General features: G+C 49.4%; 1 protein-coding gene and 1 long non-coding RNA gene across 2 annotated transcripts in view; one reads left to right on the forward strand and one right to left on the reverse strand.

Annotated features, from left to right (window-relative positions):
- Positions 1–25146, reverse strand: LOC116978086. Its single transcript, XR_004413375.1, has 3 exons — positions 25078–25146; positions 991–995; positions 1–14 (listed from the first exon to the last, which is right to left on the reverse strand). It is a non-coding gene; the product is annotated as an uncharacterized LOC116978086 (long non-coding RNA).
- The window catches only part of LOC116978085 (leucine-rich repeat and IQ domain-containing protein 3-like), a 49428-nt gene that overhangs the window by 1989 nt on the left and 21979 nt on the right, over positions 1–25460 (forward strand). Inside the window, exons 2-4 of the mRNA XM_033029112.1 lie at positions 3249–3527; positions 11483–11803; positions 17645–17778. Coding sequence (XP_032885003.1) covers positions 3249–3527; positions 11483–11803; positions 17645–17778 — 734 coding nt within the window. The remainder of the gene's footprint in view (positions 1–3248; positions 3528–11482; positions 11804–17644; positions 17779–25460) is intronic.

Genomic DNA, 25460 nt, shown 5'->3' on the forward strand with positions numbered 1-25460 from the left:
ATAGACACAAAGTGCTGGAGTAACTCAGCAGGTCAGGCAGCATCTCCGGAGAGAAAGGATGGGTGATGTTTCAGGTCACGGCCCTTCTTCAGTCAGATGAAGGGTCCCAACCCAAAGCACCACCTATCCTTTTTCTCCAGAGATGCTGCCTGACCTGCTGAGTTACTCCAGCACTTTGTGTCCATTTTTCTTCATAGCTAATACCCTCTATTCTAGGCAACATTTGGGTGAATGTCCTACACCCTCTCCAAAGCCTCCACACCCTTCCTGTAAAAGGGTGAGAGGTATAGCACACAATGGCCAAACCAAATATTTATACAGCTGTAACATGACTTTAGTTAACTCTGGAATTTAAAAGGATGAGAGGCTATCTTATTGAAACATATAAGATTATTAAGGGTTTGGACACGCTAGAGGCAGGAAACATGTTCCCGATGTTGGGGGAGTCCAGAACCAGGGGCCACAGTTTAAGAATAAGGAGTAAGCCATTTAGAACGTAGACGAGGAAACACTTTTTCTCACAGAGAGTGGTGAGTCTGTGGAATTCTCTATCTCAGAGGGCGGTGGAGGCAGGTTCTCTGGATGCTTTCAAGAGAGAGCTAGCTGGGGCTCTTAAAGATAGCAGAGTCAAGGGATATGGGATGAAGGCAGGAACGGGGTACTGATTGGGGATGATCAGCCACGATCACATTGAATGGAGGTGCTGGTTCGAAGGGCCGAATGGTCTACTCCTGCACCTATTGTCTATTATCTACTCAATGCTATTATTACCTACTGATGAAGGCAAGCGTACACTCTTTCAGTAAGATCACCCCTCAGTCTTCTGAACTCCAGAAAATATAGATGTAATTTTTATGCTACCTGAGATAGGATAACCCTCTCATCTTGGGAATTGGCATTGTTTAGTTCCTGTGGACTGCCTCCAATGACAGTGTCGTCTTTCGTGAATAAGCGACCAGATGCAGCACAATACTCTCAGCGTGACCTCACCCACACTTAGTCAAAGCCATGTCCTGGCAGCAGAACAATGAAATTCTTCCACGCTGCAGTTTTACAGGCCCATTATCGTAAGAACACACGGATAAATATACAAAAATCAATGATACAATAAATTAATAATTAGTCATACAAGGTTACCAGACCATAATACTGCAAAACCAAAATCCGTAGGGCAACCAAAACAAAGTCTGCAGTGGGTCTGGGATGCTGAGGTAGGGGAGAGGTTAGTGTTGCCAGGTTAGTGTTGCTGAGGGTAGTGTTGTGCAGTGTTCAAGCGCCTGATGGTTGTTGGGAAGAAACTGTTCTTCAACCTGGAGGTCACGGTTTTCAGGCTCCTGTACCTTCTTCCCCATGGTAGCAGCGAGATGAGAGCGTGGCCAGGGTGGTGTGGGTCTCTGATGATGCTGGCTGCCTTTTTGAAGCAGCGCTTCCTGTCAGTTCTTTTTTTTCATATTGTCCCATAAGGTATTGCCGTACCGAAGCACGATCCCAGATTAGTACAAGGAGCATAGAAATAGTCCAGTGCGACCCCAGGCAAAAGTGGCCAGGCTTTGGTTCCATTTAGAAAGTCGTGCGTGGTGCGTGCGCGCGGTCTGCTGGTGTTACGCCTGATCCAGGCGAGTACAAGGCTGCTGCAGGGCCTCCAGCAAACCCGTTGTCCCTCACCTTGCCCAGCCACCTTCAGCCTTTGTGCCCCGGGGAACCCCCCCCCCCTCTCCCCACTCCATCCTCCGGTCCGTTTCTCTGGTCTTCAGTGGACGAGCAGGGGTCGGATCGGTGGTTCCCTGCACAGACCGCAGCCCTCCCCTCCTGCCTTCCTCAGTCTTCTGGGAAAGTAGATGAGCTGAGTACAGATCTCCAGACTTATGCACGGCTGGGAAGCTGCTGAGTTTTAACAGAATTTTCCAAAGTCGAACCTTCTTCAGTAAACGCCAATGCTCTTTGCCTTCTGAGCCACCTGTAGCATCTGCCCGCCAACATAGATCCCTCTGTCTTTTGGACAAAACGTCAAGTCCTGGAGGAACTCAGCGGGTTAGGCAGCATCTGTGGTCGGAAGGGACCATTCTTGTCCCGACCCAAAGCCTCGTGTGCCAGTTCCCTCCACAGATGCTACCTGAGTTCCTCCGGCACTTTGCGCTTTGCTGAAGATTTCAGCATCTGCAGTTGCTTGTAATCCTCCTTATCCTTTTGTTGATCTGCAAGTGTCCTCCATTGCGATAATAATCTGCTTTTAGATTCCAACATTTCTTTTCCCCGTTGAGATGCTCACTCTTCAACCAAGTGTGTCTCTCTCTTTGTCTCTCTTCTTGTGGATAATCGCTCTCAAGTGGCTTGGAGTGTTTCACTTCATGAGGGCTGCACATGACTGCACTGGGTTGTGTGCGGAGGCTGATGCAGTGTGGTGAGGTACACTAGGTGGCAGTCACTGACTAACACATCCCACATCACAGGAGGATCTGTAGTGGAGAAGCCAGCAGTGATTAAAAATACCTATTAAAAAGTGATTTGCTACATTCTGGGATCAGAAGGTCGTGCAATGAAGATTGAATGAAATGGGCCTACACTCTTCAGGGGAATGAAAGCTGATCTCATTGAAATGTATGAGACCTTGGAGAGATTGACAGGGTAGATGTGGAGAGATGGCTGCAGAGCACAGGACGAGGAGTGGGACAGGGATTTCTTCATTCACACCCTTGCTAATCACTGTAATAATCGGGCCCAGTCAGTGTTTTCAAAGTAAAGTACGTGACAAGCGCAATTTACTGAGGGCAATGGGGTGATAATGACATAGTCCGACAGCACAGAAACCGGGCCTTCAGCCCAACATGTCCATGCCGACCAGGATGCCCCATCTATGCAGCCAGCTGCCAGAGGAGGTCAGTGAGTCAGGTACTGACTGCACCAACATGTTGATTAGTACGGGTGTCAGGGGTTATGAGGAGAAGGCAGGAGAATGGGGTTAGGAGGGAGAGATAGATCAGTCACGATTGAATGACAGAGTAGACTCGATGGGCAGAATGGCCTAATTCTACTCCTATCACTTATGACCTTTGCACAGTTATGTGGATAGGGAAGGTCAAGAGTGATACGGGCCAAATGTGGACTGGTGGGGCTAGTTCAGTTAGGGAAGTTGGTCAGCATGGTTGAGTTGGGCCGAAGGGCCTGTTTCGCTGCCGTGTGTCTCTGATTCCTCCTGTCGCTTGTCTAAGTCTTTTTGCTTTCCCTGTAAGAACGTTGTGTCTCCACAGATGCCGTCAGAGCTGAAGCGATTGGTGGACAACACGCACCTGGTGTCCCCTTCAATCTCGTTGATCTTGTCGTGTGGGGAGATGGAGCACATGAGCAAGGAGAAGAAACTGAAGGAGCTTGTGGTGGTGAACATGTCGGCATGTTACCTGATCAACATGGGCTACTTGACCAACTGCTCCGCTCTGCGTGTCTGCATTCTGCCCAGGAATTACATCTCCAAGATGGATGCTCTCTCAAACTGTCCCAATCTAATCAAGCTGGATCTCCATAGCAACCATGTAAGTGAGGCAGGATGTGTGATCTCCGTATAACCCAGTGGTACCGTCACAAAGCTGCCGCTGCCAATCAGTGTCCTCAATCTTTGATGTTTGCAGCAGCTATCTACACAGAGAGGGAGTCTCCATGCTGTCCCTGTGATCATGGCCTGACCGGCCTCATTATGTCCCCTCTACGGTCCACGGCACTTGATCAGCAGCCCATAGAGTCTCTGCAGACTGACACTGCAGTGTGAAGAGGAGGGAGAGTTGCTCCCAGACTCTACAGGGCAGAGGACCAGAGTCTGGCCCTCGCAGGATTTGAACCCTGACCTCCTTCCACCCACCTCCACGTGAAGTGGAGGCGATGTCGCAAGGACGCTGTTGACAAACAGGGCATCTATATAAAACTAGGAGACCATTCTGCCCGACGGGAGAGGGGAGGAGAGGGAATGACCGGGGTGTGAGTGGTCCTCGATGATGTTGGCTGCTTTCCCGAGGCAGCATGAAGTGTAGATGGAGTCAGTGATGGGGAGTGTGGTCTGTGTGATGGACTGGGCTACATCTACAATGGTGGGGAGTGTGGTCTGTGTGATGGACTGGGCTACATCTACAATGGTGGGGTGTGTGTGATGACTGGGCTACATCTACAATGGTGGGGAGTGTGTGATGGACCGGGCTACGTCCATACACTCTCTGCAATTTCTTGCGGCCATGGGCAGGGCTGTTCCCAAACCAAGCGGTGATGGAAGTCGATGGGAGAGTTTCCACGGTGCATCTGTAGAAGTTGGTGAGAGTTGTTGGCGACATGCCAGGTTTCCATCACTAATTCCTGCCCTGGATTGAGAAGCTGACTGAGGGCAGATGTGCTGCTGGTTGTGTCACCCCTCTGATGCAATGTTAACCTGAGGTAGAATCTATAGGACGACAGATGGCACAATGGGCTAAATGTTCGGCTGGCAACCTGAAGGTGGCCGGTTCGAATCCTGCTTGGAATGTGTACTGTCGTTGTGTCCTTGGGCAAGACACTTCACCTACCTTTGCCTGGGACTTAGACGGAAATTAGCTACTGATTGGCTACAATCTCGCATATTTACATGCAAATGTTCATTAATATGCACTGTCCCTATAAACAAAATATTATTATTATACACAGCTGGATGGTGACCACTGACACAGCTGGATGGTGAAGCTACAATAATGACCATATGAGGATGAACCAGATAGCTGACAGCTGCCAACCCCCCTAAAACAGATGATGTAACTTAAGGTCATAAGTGATATCAGAAGAATTAGGCCATTCGGCCCATTAAGTCTACTCCGCCATTCAATCATGGCTGATCTATCTCTCCCTCCTAACCCCATTCTCCTACCTTCTCCCCATAACCCCTGACACCCGTACTAATCAAGAATGTATCTATCTCTGCCTTAAATATATCCACTGACTTGTGGCCTCCACAGCCGTCTGTGGCAAAGAATTCCACAGATTCACCACCCTCTGACTAAAGAAATTCCTCCTCATCACCATCATAAGAAACGTCCTTTAATTCTGGTCCTAGACTCTCCCACTAGTGGAAACATTCTCTCCACATCCACCCTATCCAGGCCTTTCATTATTCTGTACGTTTCAATGAGGTCCCCCCTCATTCTTCTAAACTCCAGCGAGTACAGGCCCAGCGCCATCAAACGCTCATAGTATGTTGGTTGGGGCTAAACCATTTCAAAGACCCGGGTTCGATCCTGACTTCTGGTGCTGTCTATGTGGAGTTTGCACGTTCTCCCTGTGACCGCTTGGGTTTCCCCCGGGTGCTCCGCTTTACTCCCACATCCCAAAGACAAGTAAGGGTAGTGACGGTAATCAGTGCGGGTGTCAGGGGTTATGGGGAGAAGGCAGGAGAATGGAGTGGAGAGTGAGAGATAGATCAGCCATGATTGAATGGCGGAGTAGACTTGATGGGCCGAATGGCCAAATTCTGCTCCTTGAACTTATGAAGGTGCGGGGTGGGGGGGTTAAAGGGCCGCTGTAAATTGCCCCCAGTGTGTGGGGGGGGGGCGGTAGAGTGTGGGGGGGAGTTGATGGGAGTGTGGGGGGTGGGGGGGGGGGGGGGGGTAAGTTAGTGGGGAGTGAGATTGGTCTGTGAGTTAGCACAGAATTGATTGAACAAAATAGCCTCCTTCCCAGGAAATACAAATTGTCATATGCTGAGAGAATGGAGCGGCTGGGCTTGTACACTCTGGAGTTTAGAAGGATGAGAGGAGATCTTATTGAAACATAGAAGATTATTAAGGGTTTGGACACGCTAGAGGCAGGAAACATGTTCCCGATGTTGGGGGAGTCCAGAACCAGGGGCCACAGTTTAAGAATAAGGGGTAAGCCATTTAGAACGGAGACGAGGAAACACTTTTTCACACAGAGATTTGTGAGTGGAATTCTCTGCCTCAGAGGGTGGTGGAGGCGGGTTCTCTGGATACTTTCAAGAGACAGCTAGATAGGGTTCTTAAAGATAGTGGAGTCAGGGGATATGGGGAGAAGGCAGGAACGGGGTACTGATTGTGGATGATCAGCCATGATCACATTGAATGGCGGTGCTGGCTCGAAGGGCTGAATGGCCAACTCCTGCACCTGTTGTCTATTGTCTATTGTTTTCACCAAGTCTGCATGTGCCTGGCTCCCCTGCTTCCTTCATTGTTATCCTGGCTACACCTGAAAACAAGACTGTCTGTGAAGTGCTTTGGGAAGTCCTGCAGGTGTGAAAGATTTATCACAGTTACGCAAGCTATAAATCTTGCATCAGTAGCAATGGAAAGTTCTCTCTTGTCTTCTGCTCACTACTTGCTCACACAGTAGAACTTCAGTTCATGCAGTGCCTCTCATTCCCATCAGTCCTTCAAACCACTTCAAAAGAAATAGACAGTGGTCCTGGCCTCCCATCTTCCTCATTTTAAACCCTCGGACTATATTTAATCGGACTTTACTGGACTTAATCTTGCACTAAATATTATTTCCTTTATCCTGTATCTGTACACCGTGGACGGCTCGATTGTAATCATGTATTGTCTTCACGCTGACTAGATAGACATAGACATAGAAAATAGGTGCAGGAGGAGGCCATTCGATCCTTCGAGCCAGCACCGCCATTCATTGTGATCATGGCTGATCGTCCCCTATCAATAACCCGTGCCTGCCTTCTCCCCTTATCCCTTGATTCTACTGGCCCCTAGAGCTCTATCTAACTCTCTCTTAAATCCATCCAGTGACTTGGCCTCCACTGCCCTCTGTGGCAGGGAATTCCATAAATTCACAACTCTCAGGGTGAAAAGGTTTTTTCTCACCTCAGTCTTAAATGACCTCCCTTTTATTCTAAGACTGTGGCCCCTGGTTCTGGACTCGCCCCACATTGGGAATATTCTTCCTGCATCTAGCTTGTCCAGTCCTTTTATAATTTTATATGTTTCTATAAGATATCCCCTCATCCTTCCAAACTCCAGTGAATACAAGTCTTTTCAATCTTTCCTCATATGACAGTCCCGCCATCTCAGGGATCAATCTCGTGAACCTATGCTGCACTGCCTCAATCACAAGGATGTCCTTCCTCAAATTAGGAGACCAAAACTGTACACTATACTCCAGATGTGGTCTCACCAGAGCCCTATACAATAGCACGCAACAAAATAGGTTTTCACTGTACCTCACGTGAATTCCAGTGACGCAGCGGGTAGAGCTGCTGCCTCACAGCATCAGAGACCCGGGTTCCATCCTGACTACGGGTGCTGTCTGCACGGAGTTTGTACGTTCTCCCCGTGACCAGCGTGGGTTTTCTCCGCTTTCCTCCCACACTCAAAGGATGTACAGTTTTGTAGGTTAATTGGCTTGGTATAATTTGTAAAATTGTCCCTGGTGTGTTAGTGTGCGAGGATCGCTGGTCGGCGCAGACTTGGTGAGCCGAAAGGCCTGCTTCTGCGCTGTATATCTAAACTAGGTCATAAGGGATAGGAGTAGAATTAGGCCATTCGGCCCATCAAGTCTACTCCGCCATCTCCTGCACTTATTTTCTATGTTTCTATGTAGAGGACTTTGGCCAGGACCTTGGAACTACTGGCATCAGTTCGGCTAAGAGGGTCTTAAAATGCCTAAACATGCAGTTGGGGTTCAACGTAACATCTTGTCAGTCCGTCCGCCCACACAGCTGCAACCTCTGAACCATTGACTCTGTGTATAGTGTAGCCGTGTGCGTTTGCCTGTCACAGCTAGCAGCGGCAGAATGGGCCAAGTGGTCACTCGGTCTGTCCAAGCCCTCATGAAATTGGGTAATCATAGTAAGTCTTGGCAAAGTAAGACCCCTCTCTGACTCCTCTCACCCTGGCCACAAACTCTTTGAATCACTTCCCTCTGGAAGGCGACTCCGGACTGTCAAAGCTGCCACAGCCAGACATAAAAACAGCTTTTTTCCACGAGCAGTAGCTCTACTCAATAACCAAAAATCTGTAGCTTCCTTTTGTTCTGGTATTTTATGTAATTCACATGTTAATCAATAATGTTTTATTATTAATGTTTAATGTTTTATGTGTCATTCCTATCTGTCTGTATGTCATGTTGTCACTTGCGGGCGGAGCACCAAGGCAAATTCCTTGTATGTGAATACTTGGCCAATAAACTTATTCATTCATTCATTCATCACGGTGGTGGAGGCAAGGAGTCTCGCCACGTCTGAGAAGTATCTGGCCAGGAACTTGAATCACCGAGACAGAGCAAGTTACTGCCCAAGTGATGGGGATGGGGTTAGCATAGCAGTGTGCTTGATGGCTAGTCCAGACACAGTGGGCCGAAGGGCCTGCGTATCCCGATGCTTGTATTACGCAACATTTGCCTTCAGTGGAAACATTTTCCCGATGTCGGGGGAGTCCAGAACCAGGGTCCACAGTTTAAGAATAAGGGGTAAGCCATTTAGAACTGAGACGAGGAAACATTTTTTCTCACAGAGAGTTGTGAGTGTGGAATTGTCTGCCACAGAAGGCAGTGGAGGCTGATTCCCTGGATGTTTTCAAGAGAGAGTTAGATTTAGCTCTGAGGGCTAACGGAATCAGGGGATATGGGGAGAAGGCAGGAACGGGGTACTGATTGTGGATGATCAGCTATGATCACATTGAATGGCGGTGCTGGCTCGAAGGGCCGAATGACCAACTCCTGCACCTATTGTCTATTGTCTATTGAACTACATAGACTATTATTGTTATTATTGCACTACTATTTGTTTTTTTATGTGTACGAATGTGTGCGTGTGTGTGTGCGTTCAAGAAGGAACTGCAGATGCTGGAAAATCGAAGGTAGACAAAAGTGCTGGAGAAACTCAGCGGGTGAGGCAGCATCTATGGAGCGAAGGAAATAGGCAACTTTTTGGGCCGAAACGCATCTGGTGTGTGTATATATGTATGTGTGTGTATATATTGTGTGTATAACTCGGTAACCTGGGCATCGACCCCTCCCTCTGCAACTGGATACTGGACTTTCTAACCAACAGACCCCAGTCTGTTAGGTTAGACAAGCACACCTCTTCAACCCTCACCCTGAACACCGGCATTCCACAGGGCTGTGTGCTGAGCCCCCTCCTCTACTCCCTCTTCACCTATGACTGCACACCTGTACATGGTACTAACACCATAATCAAGTATGCAGATGATACAACGGTGATTGGCCTCATCAGCAACAACGATGAGTCGGCCTACAGGGAGGAGGTCCAGCACTTAGCAGCATGGTGCGCTGACAACAACCTGGCCCTTAACTCCAAGAAGACCAAGGAGCTCATTGTAGACTTCAGGAAGTCCAAGGGCGGCACGCACACCCCCATCCACATTAACGGGACGGAGGTGGAACGTGTTTCTAGCTTCAGGTTCCTGGGAGTCAACATCTCCGATGACCTCTCTTGGACCCACAATACCTCAACTCTGATCAAGAAGGCTCACCAGCGTCTCTTCTTCCTGAGGAGACTGAAGAAGGTCCATCTGTCTCCTCAGATCCTGGTGAACTTCTACCGCTGCACCATCGAGAGCATCCTTACCAACTGCATCACAGTATGGTATGGCAACTGCTCTGTCTCCGACCGGAAGGCATTGCAGAGGGTGGTGAAAATTGCCCAACGCATCACCGGTTCCTCGCTCCCCTCCATTGAGTCTGTCCAAAGCAAGCGTTGTCTGCGGAGGGCGCTCAGCATCGCCAAGGACTGCTCTCACCCCAACCATGGACTGTTTACCCTCCTACCATCCGGGAGGCGTTACAGGTCTCTCCGTTGCCGAACCAGCAGGTCCAGGAACAGCTTCTTCCCTGCGGCTGTCACTCTACTCAACAACGTACCTCGGTGACTGCCAATCACCCCCCCCTCCCCCCCCCCCCGGACATTTATTATCACTTATTATTATTTATTCAAATCATTTGCTATGTCGCTCTTCCAGGGAGATGCTAAATGCATTTCATTGTCTCTGTACTGTACACTGACAATGACAATTAAAATTGAATCTGAATCTATATATTGCGCGTGTGTTTATATATGTATATGTGTGTGTATATATGTGTGTACATATATTGTGTATAGTGATATGTTTATGTGTGTGTATATGTGTGTGTGTATATATTGCGTATGTATTGTGTGTGTGTGTTGCGCGTGTGTGTATATTGCGTGTGTGTATATTGTGTGTGTGTTGGGTGTGTGTGTATATTGTGTGTGTGTGTGTTGGGTGTGTGTGTGTTGGGTGTGTGTGTGTTTTTTGTGTGTTTTTTTTTTGTGTGTTTGTTGTGTGTTTGTGTGTTGGGTGTGTGTGTGTGTGTTGTGTGTGTGTGTTGGGTGTGTGTGTTGAGTGTGTATATTGTGTGTGGGGTGTGTGTGTGTGTATATTGTGTGTGTGTGTGTTGGGTGTGTGTGTATATTGTGTGTGTGTGTGTGTTGGGTGTGTGTGTGTTGAGTGTGTGTATATTGTGTGTGTGTGTGTGTTGGGTGTGTATATTGCGTGTGTGTGTGTGTTGGGTGTGTGTGTGTGTATATTGTGTGTGTGCGTGTGTTGGGTGTGTGTATATTGTGTGTGTGTGTGTGTTGGGTGTGTGTATATTGTGTGTGTGTGTGTTGGGTGTGTGTGTGTTGTGTGTGTGTGTTGTGTGTGTGTGTGTGTTGGGTGTGTGTGTGTTGGGTGTGTGTGTATATTGCGTGTGTGTATATTGGGTGTGTGTGTGTTGGGTGTGTGTGTATATTGCGTGTGTGTGTGTTGGGTGTGTGTATATTGTGTGTGTGTGTTGGGTGTGTGTGTGTTGGATGTGTGTGTGTGTATATTGTGTGTGTGCGTGTGTTGGGTGTGTGTATATTGTGTGTGTGTGTGTGTTGGGTGTGTGTGTGTTGAGTGTGTATATTGTGTGTGTGTGTGTGTTGGGTGTGTGTGTGTTGGGTGTGTGTGTATATTGCGTGTGTGTATATTGGGTGTGTGTGTGTTGGGTGTGTGTGTATATTGCGTGTGTGTGTGTTGGGTGTGTGTATATTGTGTGTGTGTGTGTTGGGTGTTTGTGTGTTGGGTGTGTGTGTATATTGCGTGTGTGTGTGTATATTGCGTGTGTGTATATTGGGTGTGTGTGTTGGGTGTGTGTGTATATTGTGTGTGTGTGTGTTGGGTGTGTGTGTTGGGTGTGTGTGTATATTGTGTGTGTGTGTTGGGTGTGTGCGTATATGTATATAAACACACTATTTTTTCTTATTTATTATACAATACAGCAATCTTGACTCTTGACTTGAGTAGACTTGATGGGCTGAATGGCCGAATGATGACTGATGACCTGATGAATGTTTATCGGTGTGTTGCTGCATTAATGGGTTTGTTAATCTGCAGCAAATGAGATTTCATTGTGCCGTGGCCAGTAGGTGTGACAATGAAACTCTTGACTCTTGACGGAATGACTTTGCCTCACTGACGGCCTGTCTCTGTTTCTGCACCCCCTCTCTCAGATTACCGAGCTCCCAGGCGAGTTCTTCTGGAGGGAGATGAAGTGTCTGGAGGTGCTGTATCTCCACAACAACATCATTGGTGACATGTGCAGCATCGAGGCGCTGAGCGGCTGCCCACAGCTCACCGTGCTGACCCTGTACGACACCCCCATCAGCCTGGTGCCAAAGTATCGCCACTTTGTCGTCAACAGCATCTGGAGCCTGAAAGCGCTGGACAACTTTGTCATTGCCGACGAGGAACTGATGGAGGAATGGCCGAGGAATGACAAGTTCAAGGCTCTGGGTCCGCAGTACTCTCTACAATCCCCTGCATCATCCCAGGTCAGTGCCTTGACTGGTGTTGAGGGGAAGGAATAATTAAACAGAAATAATTGGACACTGACAGAAGCACGGAAATAAACAGGGAGGAATATGCAGAGAATGTGTCAGGACTGAAGGGGAGGGTTAGGGTGCACTCTCCAGCTGGGAGCTGCGTGCTGTAATTATTCACCCACAGGCTGCTGAAGGATGACGGCTGCTCTTCTGTTGAAGGTGCATCCTGTGCAGTTGGGGTCCCAGATGCATCATAGACTGATTCAGCACAGGAACAGGCCCTTCGGCCCATCCAGTCCATGCCAACCTCCAACCACCCGAATAGTGAAAGGCCTGGATAGAGTGGATGTGGAGAGGAAGTTTGCACTAGTGAGAGAGTCTAGGACCAGAGGTCACAGCCTCAGAATTAAAGGAGGAAGAAGATGAGGAGGAATTTCTTTGGAATCTGTGGAATTCTTTGCCACAGACGGCTGTGGAGGCCAAATCAGTGGATATATTTAAGGCAGAGATAGATAGATTCTTGATTAGTACGGGTGTCAGGGGGAAGGCAGGAGAATGGGGTTAGGAGGGAGAGATAGATCAGCCATGATTGAATAGACTAGATGGGCTGAATGGCCTAATTCTACTCCTATCACTTTGGACCATATGAAACATCTGTACATTTCCATCCACAGATGCTGCCCGACCCTCTGTTCCTCCAGCACTTGGATTTATATAATGACTGGTTATCATTACTGATTCTACATGTTTATTCCATATTTATGTAATTAGCTGAATGTAAATTCTCTTATTGCTGGGTTGGGAATCAGATTGATGTGATGATAATCAGTGTGGGGTGGAGTTGTGACCATGACATGGCCATTAGGATGCAGTGCCCGCAGCTCTCTGTCACTTTGACAACTTCTTACTACAGTAGTTCCATAAAGAAAGATTATCACCAGTTATTACATTTTTATTGTTTTTCTGACTCCAATAGGTTGCTCTTAATTTATTTTCCCATTTTCAGCCTGACCCGTTGCCGCATCTTTTGCCGCATTTGTTGCAATAGTTGGATGGCAGCCTTGACCTGCTGTGTCACAACAGCGGAGACCTGTGTTTAGTCCTAACCTTGGGTCAGCAGTGTCTCTCACCCCGTGGGTTTCCGCCCGTTGCTCCTGTTTCCTCCCACATCCCAAAGATGTGCGGGATTGGTGGGTTTAGCTTAGTTTAGTTTAGAGATACAGCACGGAAACAGGCCCTTTGGCCCACCGAGTCCGCACCGACCAGCGATCGCCCGTTCACTCACTAGTTTAGTTAGAAGATACAGCACAGAAACAGGCTCTTCGGCCCACCGAGTCCGCAGCAACCAGCGATCCCCACACACTAATACTATCCCACACACACTAGGGACAATCTTTACATTTATACCAAGCCAATTAACCCACAAACCTGCACGTCTTTGGAGTGTGGGAGGAAACCGAAGATCTCCAAGAAAACCCACGCAGGTCACGGGGAGAACGTACAAACTCCGTACAGACAGCACCCGTAGTTAGGATGTAACCCGGGTCTCTGGCGCTGTGAGGCAGCAGCTCTACCCGCTGCACCACCGTTAACTGGCCGCTGTAAATTGCCCGAGTGTGTGTGTGTGTGACGGATAGAATCTTGAAGGCTGATGGGAATGTAGAGAAAAATAAAAGTGGGAATAGGATAAATAGGTGACTGATAGCATGGGCGCAGTGGGCTGAAGGGCCTGCATGACCACTCTAATTTGGATCATGTCCCTCTCCCCATCATCCCTGTCGTCAATACACATTATTGCCCTTCAGTGAGCAGTATCTTTGGTAGAAACCAGCATCTGTATTATCTGAGGATATCTGAGGGGGAGATCTGTCTCAACCAGCTCTTGATTTATTCAGCCATTGTAGGCTGCAAATGTCTTGGCTACAGGAAGATGGAATTCTTTGCCACAGACGGCTGTGGAGGCCACAAGTCAGTGGATATTTTTAAGGCAGAGAATTGAATTGAATTCCTTTATCGTCATTCAGACCTTACGGTCTGAATGAAATTTCGTGCCTGCAATCATACATACAATCATACAATAATGAACAACACTAAACACAAATTAACATCCACCACAGTGTATCCTCCAAGCACCTCCTCACTGTGGTGGAGGCAAAAATCTTAGGGCTGCAGTCTCTTCCCTCCTCTTCTCCCTCTGCGCCGAGGCGATTCCCCACCGGGCGATGGCACAAACAGTCCCGCGGCTCACCGAACCCCGCAAACGGGCCGGCTCAAACACCGCGGCCCGGGGTGGTCGAAGCTGCCGCCCTCCAGTCCAGCGTACGCAGCCGCTGGCCCGCGGCTGAACCCCGGACTCAGGTCACCGCCGCCAGAACGCCGTCCCAGCCACCGGAGCACCGTTCCAGCCCCGAGCCGGATCGCCCTCACGTGAGTGCCGTTCCTCCCTCGAGCTGGGCCGCTCCGACGGGAGTGCCGTTCCTCCCTCGAGCTGGGCCGCTCCGACAGGAGTGCCGTTCCTCCCTCGAGCTGGGCCGCTCCGACGAGAGCGCCATTCCACCCTCGGGATGGGCCACTCCGACGGGAGCGCCATTCCACCTCGGGCTGGGCCGCTCCGACGGGAGCGCCATTCCACCTCGTGCTGGGCCGCTCCGACGGGAGCGACACAGCCCCTCCGGGAGAGTCTCAGCCCCTCGCCAGGCCGCCCTCACGGGAACGTCACAGCCCCTCACGGGAGCGCCGTTCCAGCCCCGAGACGGGCCGCCCTCACGGGAGCGAGCCCAGTGTGAGTCCTGACTGGCTGCCTCCGGAGTCTCGAGGTCGCCAGCTCCGCCATTAGGCCTCAGCGCAGACGGAGGCAGAGAAGGGGGATACGACAAAAAAGTCGCATTCCCCCGAAGGGAGAGACAGCAGCCCCGTTTCAACCCCCCCCCACATAAACACAACCTAAAAACCAAAAACTTAACTAGACAAAACGAAAAAAAACAACACAAAAAAGTAAAGACAAACGGACTGCAGGCGAGCCACAGCCGTTCACCAGCGCCGCCACTTCCGGAGATAGATAGATTCTTGATTAGTGCGGGTGTCAGGGGTAATGGGGAGAAGGCAGGAGAATGGGGTTAGGAGAGAGAGATAGATCAGCCATGATTGAATCGTGCAGTAGATTTGATGGGCCAAATGGCTTAATTCTACTCCTATCATTTTTTTAGAGATACAGGGCGGAAATAGGCCTTTGGCCCACTGAATCTGTGCCGACCAACAATCCCCACACATTAACACTATACTAATTTTAACCAAGTCAATTAATCTACAAACCTGAGATAGACACAAAGAGCTGAAGTAACTCAGCGGGACAGGCAGCATCTCTGGAGAGAAGGAACGGGTGACGTTTCGGGTCGAGACCCTTCTTCAGACCGAAACGTCAACCATTCCCTTCTCTCCAGAGATGCTGCCTGTCCCGCTGAGTTACTCCAGCATTTTGTGTCTATCTTCGATTTTAAACCAGCATCTGCAGTTCTTCCTGCACATTTTGTTTCAACCTACAAACCTGCACGTCTTTGAAGTGCGGGAGAAAACCAAAGATGTCAGAGAAAAGCCACGCAGGTCACGGGGAGAGCGTACAAACTCCGTACAGACAGCACCCGTAGTCAGGGTTGAACCGGGTCTCTGGCAGCAACTCTACCGCTACGCCACCGTGCTGCCCCAAACTTATGAACGTGCCACTAGGCTTGTATTCACTGGAGTTTAGAAGGATGAGGGGGTATCTTATAGAAACATATAAAATTATAAAAGGACTGGACAGGCTAGATGCAGGAAAATTTTTCCCAATGTTGGGCGAGTCCAGAACCAGGGGCCACAGTCTTAGAATAAAGGGGAGGTCATTTAAGACTGAGGTGAGAAAAAAAACGTTTTCACTCAGAGAGTTGTGAATTTATGGAATTCCCTGCCACAGAGGGCAGTGGAGGCCAAGTCACTGGATGGATTTAAGAGAGCGTTAGATAGCTCTAGGGGCTAGTGGAGTCAAGGGATATGGGGAGAAGGCAGGCACGGGTTATTGATAGGGGACGATCAGCCATGATCACAATGAATGGCGGTGCTGGCTCGAAGGGCCAAATGGCCTCCTCCTGCACCTATTGTCTATGTTTTTATGTTTCTAGTCAGCACGGGCGCAGTGGGCCGAATGGCCTGTTTCCACACTGTTTGTTTGACATGTTGATTCTCCCCCTGGCTTTGTCCAGCTCCGGACTCTACCCCTTCCCTGTTGGAATTGCCACGTGACTGGCAGCTGTGGCATTGGATGCCTGGGCTGCTGCTTGTCCAACTCCCTCCTGCAAGCCCTTTCACCCCCTCCACACTCAGCCTGACAAAGCATTTGGTCGGCCGTCTGACAACTGTTTAGCAGGCTTGCTGTCAAATCTTGCTAAATAGCTCTTGTGTGAGGTGCCTTGTGATAAGTCGCCGTGCTGAAGGTGGTATGTTAATGTGTTTCTGCAGGATTAGTACAAAGTAGCCCTGCTATCAGCACACGCAATTACCTTCTAATTGGATAATATTAAGTGGAATCTTTGAAAATTATCAGAATTTCCCAAATTGCCTGAAGGTGTCACTGAAAGGAAGAAGGTGCTTACATCATGTTCACATTGCAGTAGCAGCAATGAACAGGTATTTAGACAGTCGCACAAACAAGCAGGGAAGTGAAGGATACACAGCAAATGCAGACAGATGTGCCGTTTAAATCACCTGTTCCCCTGCTCCACTGTTCAAGGTGAACACGCCTTACCCTGCTGATCAATTTAAATATGCAAAGATATAGGAGCAGAGTTAGGCCATTCGGCCCATCGAGTCTGCTCCACCATTCAATCATGGCTGATCTATCTTTCCCTCTCAACCCCATCCTCCTGCCTTCTCCCCATAACCTTTGACGTCCTTACTAATCAAGAGCCGACCAGTCTCCGCTTAAAACACACACAATGACTTGGCCACCGCAGCCGTCTGTGGCAATGAGTTCCACAGATTCACCACCCTAACTTGCCTGGATGCCAAACATAAGGGACAGTAGCAGGCTTGAGGGGCCGAATGGTCTGTGTCAGCTTCACCATTCAGTGTTTTGGCTGCTTGAGCCTCGCCTTCCAGCTCTTTAATGTTTCAAACTGGAGTCAAGGTGTGATAGAGTCATCCAGCATAGAAAGAGGAACTGCAGATGCTGGTTGACACCTGAACATAGAAACGTAGACAATAGGTGCAGGAGTAGGCCATTCAGCCCTTCCAGCCCGCACCGCCATTCAATGTGATCATGCAGGCGGGGTGGGGGGGGGGGGGTATTGTGGAGGTGCAGGTGGCAGGATGGTCAATCTGAAATATTAACGCTGGCTCTCGCCCTCTCTCCACAGATGCTGCCTGACTGATTTATAATTTCCAGCACTTTCTGCTTTTATGTCAGATTGTGAACCCTTGCAGGGTGTTGGTACAAGATTTCTCCCGTGTTCTCTGCGCCCCTTGGCCACCTCCCCTCACGCTGCCTCTTTTACCTGTGCTCTCAGCTCTGGGATGTTCTCACTGCTCCTCCCATCTCCTGCACAAGGTGCTCCCTCTAAGCTGCCAGCTTCATTAGTGTTCGTCTGTGACAGATTGTGTCTGATTTACTCTCCTCTGACACCCCTGGTGTATTGTGCGACGTCAGCATTGCTGAAGTGCTGACTGTTGCTGCTGTTGACAACACAGGGATATTGAAGTCGACACCAGCCTTTCTTCCCTCAACTCATGCCAATGAGCTCTTCTCCATCGTACGTGTCAACCTGGGCTCCCTGGCGGATCTGCCTGCACCAGCCGCTGATACTCTGACCTCTCCCGCAGATCTCCACCTGGCGCAGTGAGCTGGACAACGTCCAAAAGCTGGTGGGCATCATCAACAACATCCTTGCCCATCACTCCCCTGTGCACATCATTCAGCGCTGGGTCCGTGGCCACCTCACCAGGAAGAAGCTGGGGTAGGTGCACATTACCTTACACTTCTGTTTAGTTCCATTTAGTTTACTTTACAGATCATAAGATCATCGGTGATAGGAGTAGAATTAGGCCATTTGGCCCATCAAGTCTACTACGCCGTTCAATCATGGCTGATTAATCTCTCCCTCCTAAACCCCAATCTCCTGCCTTCTCCCCATAACCTCTGACACCCGAATCTATCTATCTCTGCCTTAAATATATCCACTGACTTGGCCTCCACAGCCATCTGTGACAAAGAATTCCACAGATTCACCACCTTCTGACTAAAGAAATTCCTCCTCATCTCCTTCATAAAGGAACATCCTTTAATTCTGAGGCTGAGACCTCTAGTGGAAACATCCTCTCCACATCCACTCTATCCAGGCCTTTAACTATTCTGTACATTTCATTGCGGTCCCCCCTCATTCTTCTAAACTCCAGCGAGTTCAGGCCCAGCGCCAGTCCAAGATACGGTGCAGAAACAGGCCCTTCGACCCACCGAGTCCGTGCCGACCAGCGATCACCCCGTACACGAGCACTATCCTACACACATAGGGACAATTGACCTGCAAACCTGTACGTCTAGAGTGTGGGAGGAAACCGGAGCACCCAAGAAAACCCACGCAGGTCACGGGGAGAACGTACAAACTCCGTACAGACAGCACCCATAGTCAGGATGGAACCCGGGTCTCTGGGGCTGTGAGGCAGCAGCTCTACCCGCTGTGCCACCGTGCCGCCCGGCTAGCACCCGCTGCGGTGGGTACACGCGGTATTGCCAGCCTAGTTCAAAGGCGGGAATTGTTAAACCAGTCTGACAGCGAAGGCAGCTCCTTCAGGGAATATTTAAGAAGGAACTACAGATGTTGGAACAATCGAAGGTAGACAAAAATGCTGGAGAAACTCAGCGGGTGAGGCAGCATCTAGTCAAGACCTGAAACATCACCTATTCCTTCGCTCTATAGATGCTGCCTCAGCCGCTGAGTTTCTCCAGCAATTTTATGTACCTTCGATTTTTCCAGCATCTGCAGTTCTTTCTTAACCAGTCTGAAGAAGGGTCTCGACCCAAAACGTTGCCCATTCCTTCTCTCCAGAGATGCTGCCTCGCCCGCTGAGTTACTCCAGCATCTTGTGTCTGTCTCAGAACTATGTCCTGCACTCAGTATCTTCCCCTTTCCTCTACTTATTACACTTGAGCTGGACTTGAGAGTAGTTATGGACAGTATTATCTGAGCTGTTTAAGAAGGAACTGCAGATGCTGGAAAATCGAAGGTAGACAAAAGTGCTGGAGAAACTCAGCGGGTGCAGCAGCATCTATGGAGCAAAGGAAATAGGCAACGTTTCGGGCCGAAACCCTTCTATTATCTGAGCTGTTAGGATAGCATGCAGAACAAATCTTTCACTGTACCTCAACACACGTCACAATGATAAACGAAAACCAAACTGTAAACCTAGACTGGGTGAGGACAGTAGATATCCTGAATAATATGTGAGAACAGACGGGTTGTATAAAAATCTGGGTGTCTTGTGAGAGACCCCGGTTCAATCCTCATCACAGTCTGTACCGAGTTTGTACGTTCTCCCCATGACCTGCGTGGGTTTTCTCCTGGTACTCTGGTTTCCTCCCACACTCCAAAGACGTGCAGGTTTGTAGGTTAATTGGCTTCAGTAAAATTGTAAATTGTCCCTAGTGTGTGTCGGACAGTGTTAGTGTGCGGGGTGATCACCGGTCGGCACGGACTCGGTGGGCCGAAGGGCCTGTTTCTGCGCTGTATCTCTAAACTAAACTAAAATGTAATATAATTAACTAAATTTAAATTCCCTGAGTTGTGAATCAAATTCTCTGGAACAGATAATTAGTCCGGGTCCAAGCACAACAAGTCATTAAGATGCCGTCAGCTGTTTTTAGTGACAACTTTGTGTTACAGAGCAGTTTGATGAAGAAGCTGTGACGAGCTCCACTTTCATTGTGTTACTGGCTCTAACTCATTGCTCGAAATTCCTTTTGCCGTTTTCAATCTTATTTGTTGTGGCACCTTGAGATGTCGGCGCAGAGAGAATTTCTCCTTGTTTATCCTTTAAGTCTCTTATTATTGATGGGGTTTTTTCAGTATTTTGTGGTGATTGTCAGTCAAGGAGACTGGGGTTTATTGTCACTTGCACAAGCCCTGTGTGGTACAGGTTGAATGGAAATCTCCCAGCCTGATCTCCCTCTGGGCATCACACACCATCACCGTCTCTTATTTACTGTGTCAATTGAAATTGCATTCTGCTGGCCTGTTCGCAGTGCAATAGAACTGGTAATACTGTTTATATTTGTAGATGTGGGAATGTGGCAAGGCTAGTGTACCGTGTGAAATTATACCTACCGTTGCAGGGATGATTGAGACCAGCACATGTCAAATCTTTGGTTGCTCAGACATGTTATGCATGCCAACTGCAATTGGATCTTATTATAAGGCTGTGGACAAATATGCTTCGAAACCACTTGAGTCTTAGAGTCGCCCAGCAGATAAACAGGCCCTTTGGCCCACCGAGTGAGTCCGTGCCGACCACCAATCGCATTTTGTGCAGGAAAAAACTGCAGTTGCTTGTTTATATCGAAGGTAGACACAAAATGCTGGAGTAACTCAGCGGGACAGGCAGCATCTCTGGAGAGAAGGAAATGGGAGACGTTCTGAAGATTCAAGATTCAAGGGAGTTTATTGTCATGTGTCCCGGATAGGACAATGAAATTCTTGCTTTGCTTCAGCACAACAGAACATAGTAGGCATGAATACAGAACAGATCAGTGTGTCTCGACCCGAAACGTCACCCATTCCTTCTCTCTGGAGATGCTGCCTGTCCTACTGAGTTACTTCAGCATTTTGTGACTAATCTCATTTTATTCCCTTTAGATTTTGGACATACAGTGTGGAAACAGGCCCTTCGGCCCATCGAGTCCATTCTAACCACCACCCACCCATTTCCACTGATCCCATATTATTCCCTTTGGACTTTAGATTTTAGACATACAGGGTGGAAATAAGCCCTTCGGCCCACCGAGTCCGTGCTGACCTGCGATCACCCCGTACACGGCCACTGTCTTACACATGGAACAATTTCCAATTTACAGAAGCCAATTAACCTACAAACCCGCACGTGTTAGGAGTGTGGGAGGAAACCGGAGCACCCGGAGAAAACCCACGAGGTCACAGGGAGAACGTAAAACTCCGTACAGACAGCACCAGCGGTCAGGATGGAACCCGGTTCCCTGACGCTGTGAAGCAGCAGCCCTACCCGCTGCGCCACCATGTCGCCCGCCATGGACAAGTGTGAGATGTTGCATTTTGGGAGGTCAAATGCAGAGGGAAAGTGTAGAGTGAATGGCAGGACCACTAGAGGTGCTGGTACACGGGAATCGTGGCACTTGCAGAGAGCGCAAAGATGAATGGACAGGGTGGTCATGATGGCCTTAAACAGTCAGCACTTTGACAATTAAGGACATTTGCAGCTTTAGAAAACTTTGATTGGACTACATTTGGAGTATTGTGGGCAGTTACTGTGTGGGTATGGAGACTTTGGAGAGGGTGCAGGAGAGGTTTGCCAGGATTCACCATGGTATAAGCTATCAGGAGAGGTTGGACATACAGGAATTGTTATCTCGGCAGCATCAGAGGCTGAGGGGGCAGCTGACTGATGTTTATGAAATGTTGAGAGACGTTGACAGGGTAGATGTTTAAGAAAGAACTGCAGATGCTGGAAAAATCAAAGGTAGACAAAAATGCTGGAGAAACTCAGCGGGTGAGGCAGCATCTATGGAGCGAAGGAATAGGTGACGTTTCGGATCGAGACCCTTCTTCAGACTGATGTGGGCACCCCCCTCCCCCCCATACTCCCACATCCGTCTGAAGAAGGGTCTCGATCCGAAACGTCACCTATTCCTTCGCTCCATAGATGCTGCCTCACCCGCTGAGTTTCTCCAGCATTTTTGTCTACCTTTGATAGGGCAGATAATCTTTTACGCAAGGTGTCCATGTCAGAGTAGAAGACATGGTTATAATGTGAGAGGGACATAGGTTTAAAGGAGTTTTTATTACACAAGGGCGGTGGGTGCCTGGAACGCACTGCTGGAGATGGTGGTGGAGGCAGATAAGATAATGGTGTTTAAGTGGCTTTTCGATAGGCCCATGGATATGCAAGGAATGGAGGGATATGGGGGTCAGATCGCCCAGCGCGGGGGAGCTGTATTCCCCCCCTCCCCCCGATGCAGGAGCTTGATCGCCCCGACGCGGAGGCCCACCGCCGGCTACGGGAGTAAGATCGTCCCGGCAACGGAAGGCTCGAGACCCTCAACCGTGGGAGAACAAAGAAGGGAAGAGATTGAACTTTTTGTCGCCTTCCATCACAGTGAGGAATGTGGAGGAGTCACTGTGGTGGATGTTCATGTTAAAATTGCTATACTGTTGTTAGTCTCCAGAGATGTAGGAATGCCATCCCTGAACATGTTTGAGAGAGAGAGAGAGACACTGAAGATAGACACAGAGTGCTGGAGCAACTATTTCCAGAAGGGTTTCGGCCCGAAACGTTGCCTATTTCCAGAAGGGTTTCGGCCCGAAACGTTGCCTATTTCCAGAAGGGTTTCGGCCCGAAACGTTGCCTATTTCCAGAAGGGTTTCGGCCCGAAACGTTGCCTATTTCCTTCGCTCCATAGATGCTGCTGCACCATAACTCAGCGGGTCAGGCAGCATCTGTGGAGAACATGGATAGGTGACGTTTGGGGTCGGAACATTTTTCGGACCCTGTTTGGGAGAGAGATGACTACAACCATCCTCTGTCGCTGTACATGTCAGCGCTGTCAGTTTCTGGCGCATTCTCAAACAGCCGATGAACTGCAGTGATGTAATGTTGGTGAGAGGCAGCATCTGTGGTGGGGCTGTATCTGAGTTGGAGAGGAACTCTGCACATGCCCAGAGGATTCACGCGGAGTCCTGACGTATCCCTGCAGAGTGCAGGTGGGCGGCACGGTGGCGCAGCGGGTAGAGCTGCTGCCTCACAGCGCTGTCAGCGCCAGAGACCCGGGTTCCATCCCGACTACGGGCGTTGTCTGTGGGTTTTCTCTCAGATCCTAAGGTCATAAGTGATAGGAGCAGAATTAGGCCTACTTCCGCATTCAATCATGGTTGATCTATGTCTCCCTCCTAACTAGGGTCGCCAACTGTCCCGTATTAGCCAGGACATCCCGTATATTGGGCTAAATCGGTTTGTCTCGTACGGGACTGCTACTACTCGGGTCGAGGGGACTGTCGGGTCGGAGTGCCGCATCCCACCCCGCCTCACCCGTCCCGACGTAGTGCAGCCCATGGAGTGTAGCAGCAGCAGCAGCAGCAGCGCCTCGCCCGTGGCCCCGTCGGTCGGTCGGCAGCCCGGCCAGCTGTCCGACCTTCGGACCTTCGCTGACCGCCGACACCACCACCACCCCTCCTTCTCACGGCCGATCATCGGTTCATGAGTTGGACGGGGCGCCGGACTTTGCGTGGGGCCAAAACTCCTCAGCTGGCCCGCCGGCTGGGCTTTGTGTGCAGTCCAGCACCCGGGCCAACTCATCATTCACCCAGTCACGGCCCAGTCGCTCAACGAATTGCCGTGGGGAATTTGTCCCGTATTTTGACCTTTTGTCCCTGATTTGGGAGTGAGAAAGTTGGCAAGCTTACTCCTCACCCCATTCTCCTGCCTTCTCCCCATAACCTCTGGCACCCGTACTAATCTCCAGTTTCCTCCCACACTCCAAAGATGTACAGGTTTGCAGGTTAACTGGCTTGGTATAAATGTAAACATCCCTAGTGTGTGTTGGATAGCTGGTGGGGATCGCTGGTTGGTGTGAAGGGCTTGTTTTGGTGCTGTATCTCCAAACTAAACCAAACTAAGTCCCAGCATGGTTGAGACTGAAACAAAGCAGGAACACTGCAGTTTGTGCAGAGAAGCAGCAGGAACAGGTCCATTAGTGCCGGAGACAGACACTGTGTCTCCATCCCTCAGGCACTCTGGAATCCCATCACAATTCCAGCCGGGATCCAACCGGGAATGAGAAACAGCAAGGTTTGGTTTGGGACCCGCTGTCCACGGGCACCCAGGGGGATTTGCGGGAGCGCTTCGCGCCGCAGGGGGTGGAATACATCCTTGACAAGGAATGTAAGATAGTTGTTGAAGAGTGGAACATTGAAGAATATTTGTTTCGCTATTTGGATGGTTTTGTATTACTGTGGCGGGTTTTGTTAGGTATTGTTTTGTGTTGTATATATTGCAATGATTGATTCAACTTCTTTTTGTTTAAAAAAAAGGTTGCCCTGGGAAATTGGGAGATCTGTGTGTTTGTTACTGGTGTGTGGCTAATCATGGGAGCTGATGCATTATACGTCTACTGAGCTGACCAAAAATATATGTAGGAAGGAACTGCAGATGCTGCTTTTTATACTAAAGAAAGACACAAAATGCTGCCTGATCCGCTGAGTTACTCCAGCACTCTGTGAAACGTCACCTATCCATGTTCTCCACAGATGCTGCCTGACCTGCTGAGTTACTCCAACACTCTGTGAAATGTCACCTATCCATGTTCTCCACAGATGCTGCCTGACCCGCTGAGTTACTCCAACACTCTGTGAAACGTCACCTATCCATGTTCTCCACAGATGCTGCCTGACCCGCTGAGTTACTCCAGCACTCTGTGAAACGTCACCTATCCACGTTCTTCACAGATGCTGCCTGACCCGCTGAGTTACTCCAGCATTTTATGTGTCGATCTTACCAAAAATACACCTGTCAGATTCCAGTCATCACATGTTGGGCCCATCAAGCCTGCCCTGTCATTCAATCTAATCACGCTGGATGCACACAGTCTCAACTCCTCCATCGTTCCATTTCTCTATGCAATAGTTACATACTTTATAGACCTGTAATGGGCCAGCTTCCACCACCCACCAGACAGAGATGTCCAGAGTTCATCAACCAGACAGAGAACAAAGTTCTAAGCACCACAGGTTAAATGTGTTCCCATGTTCCTTGTTGGTGTTTTGTCCATTCGTGAAAACAGCTCATCATCTCCCGGTCAAACCTCGATAGGATTAGGGTTTAAATAAGGTCACTCCTCATTCTTATAAACTACAAAGAAAACACACACCACCTACTCAGTCCAGACTACCCTGTAATCCCTTCAATCAGTCTTACCCAGGTTCAATCTCTGGTATTAACCGTGGAGTTTGCACGTTCTCCCCGTGACCGCGTGGGTTTCCCCCGGGTGCTCCGGTTTCCCCCCACATCCCAAAGACGTGCGGGGTGGGTGGGTTAATGGGGTCCCAGTGTGTGGGTGAGGGTGGATTGTGGGGGGCAGTTGATGGGAGTGTGGAGGGGGGAGGGGGGTGAGATGGGGTCAGTGTGGATAGTACGGTGCCGTGGGCAGAAGGGCCTGTTACTGTGCCGTGGGGTTTGATCGATGGCAATGGGAAGCAGGACTGAACTCCCGCTCAACTCGGCTGTCAGGGGTTACGGGGAGAAGGCAGGAGAATGGGGTTAGGAGGGAGAGATAGATCAGCCATGATTGAATGGTGGAGTAGACTTGATGGGACAAATGGCCAAATTCTGCTCCTATCAAGTCAAAGAGTGATACAGAGTGGAAACAGGCCATTCGGCCCATCTTGCCCACACTGGCCTA

The sequence above is a fragment of the Amblyraja radiata genome, chromosome 10 (assembly GCF_010909765.2).
Source record: "Amblyraja radiata isolate CabotCenter1 chromosome 10, sAmbRad1.1.pri, whole genome shotgun sequence".
NCBI lineage: Eukaryota > Metazoa > Chordata > Chondrichthyes > Rajiformes > Rajidae > Amblyraja > Amblyraja radiata.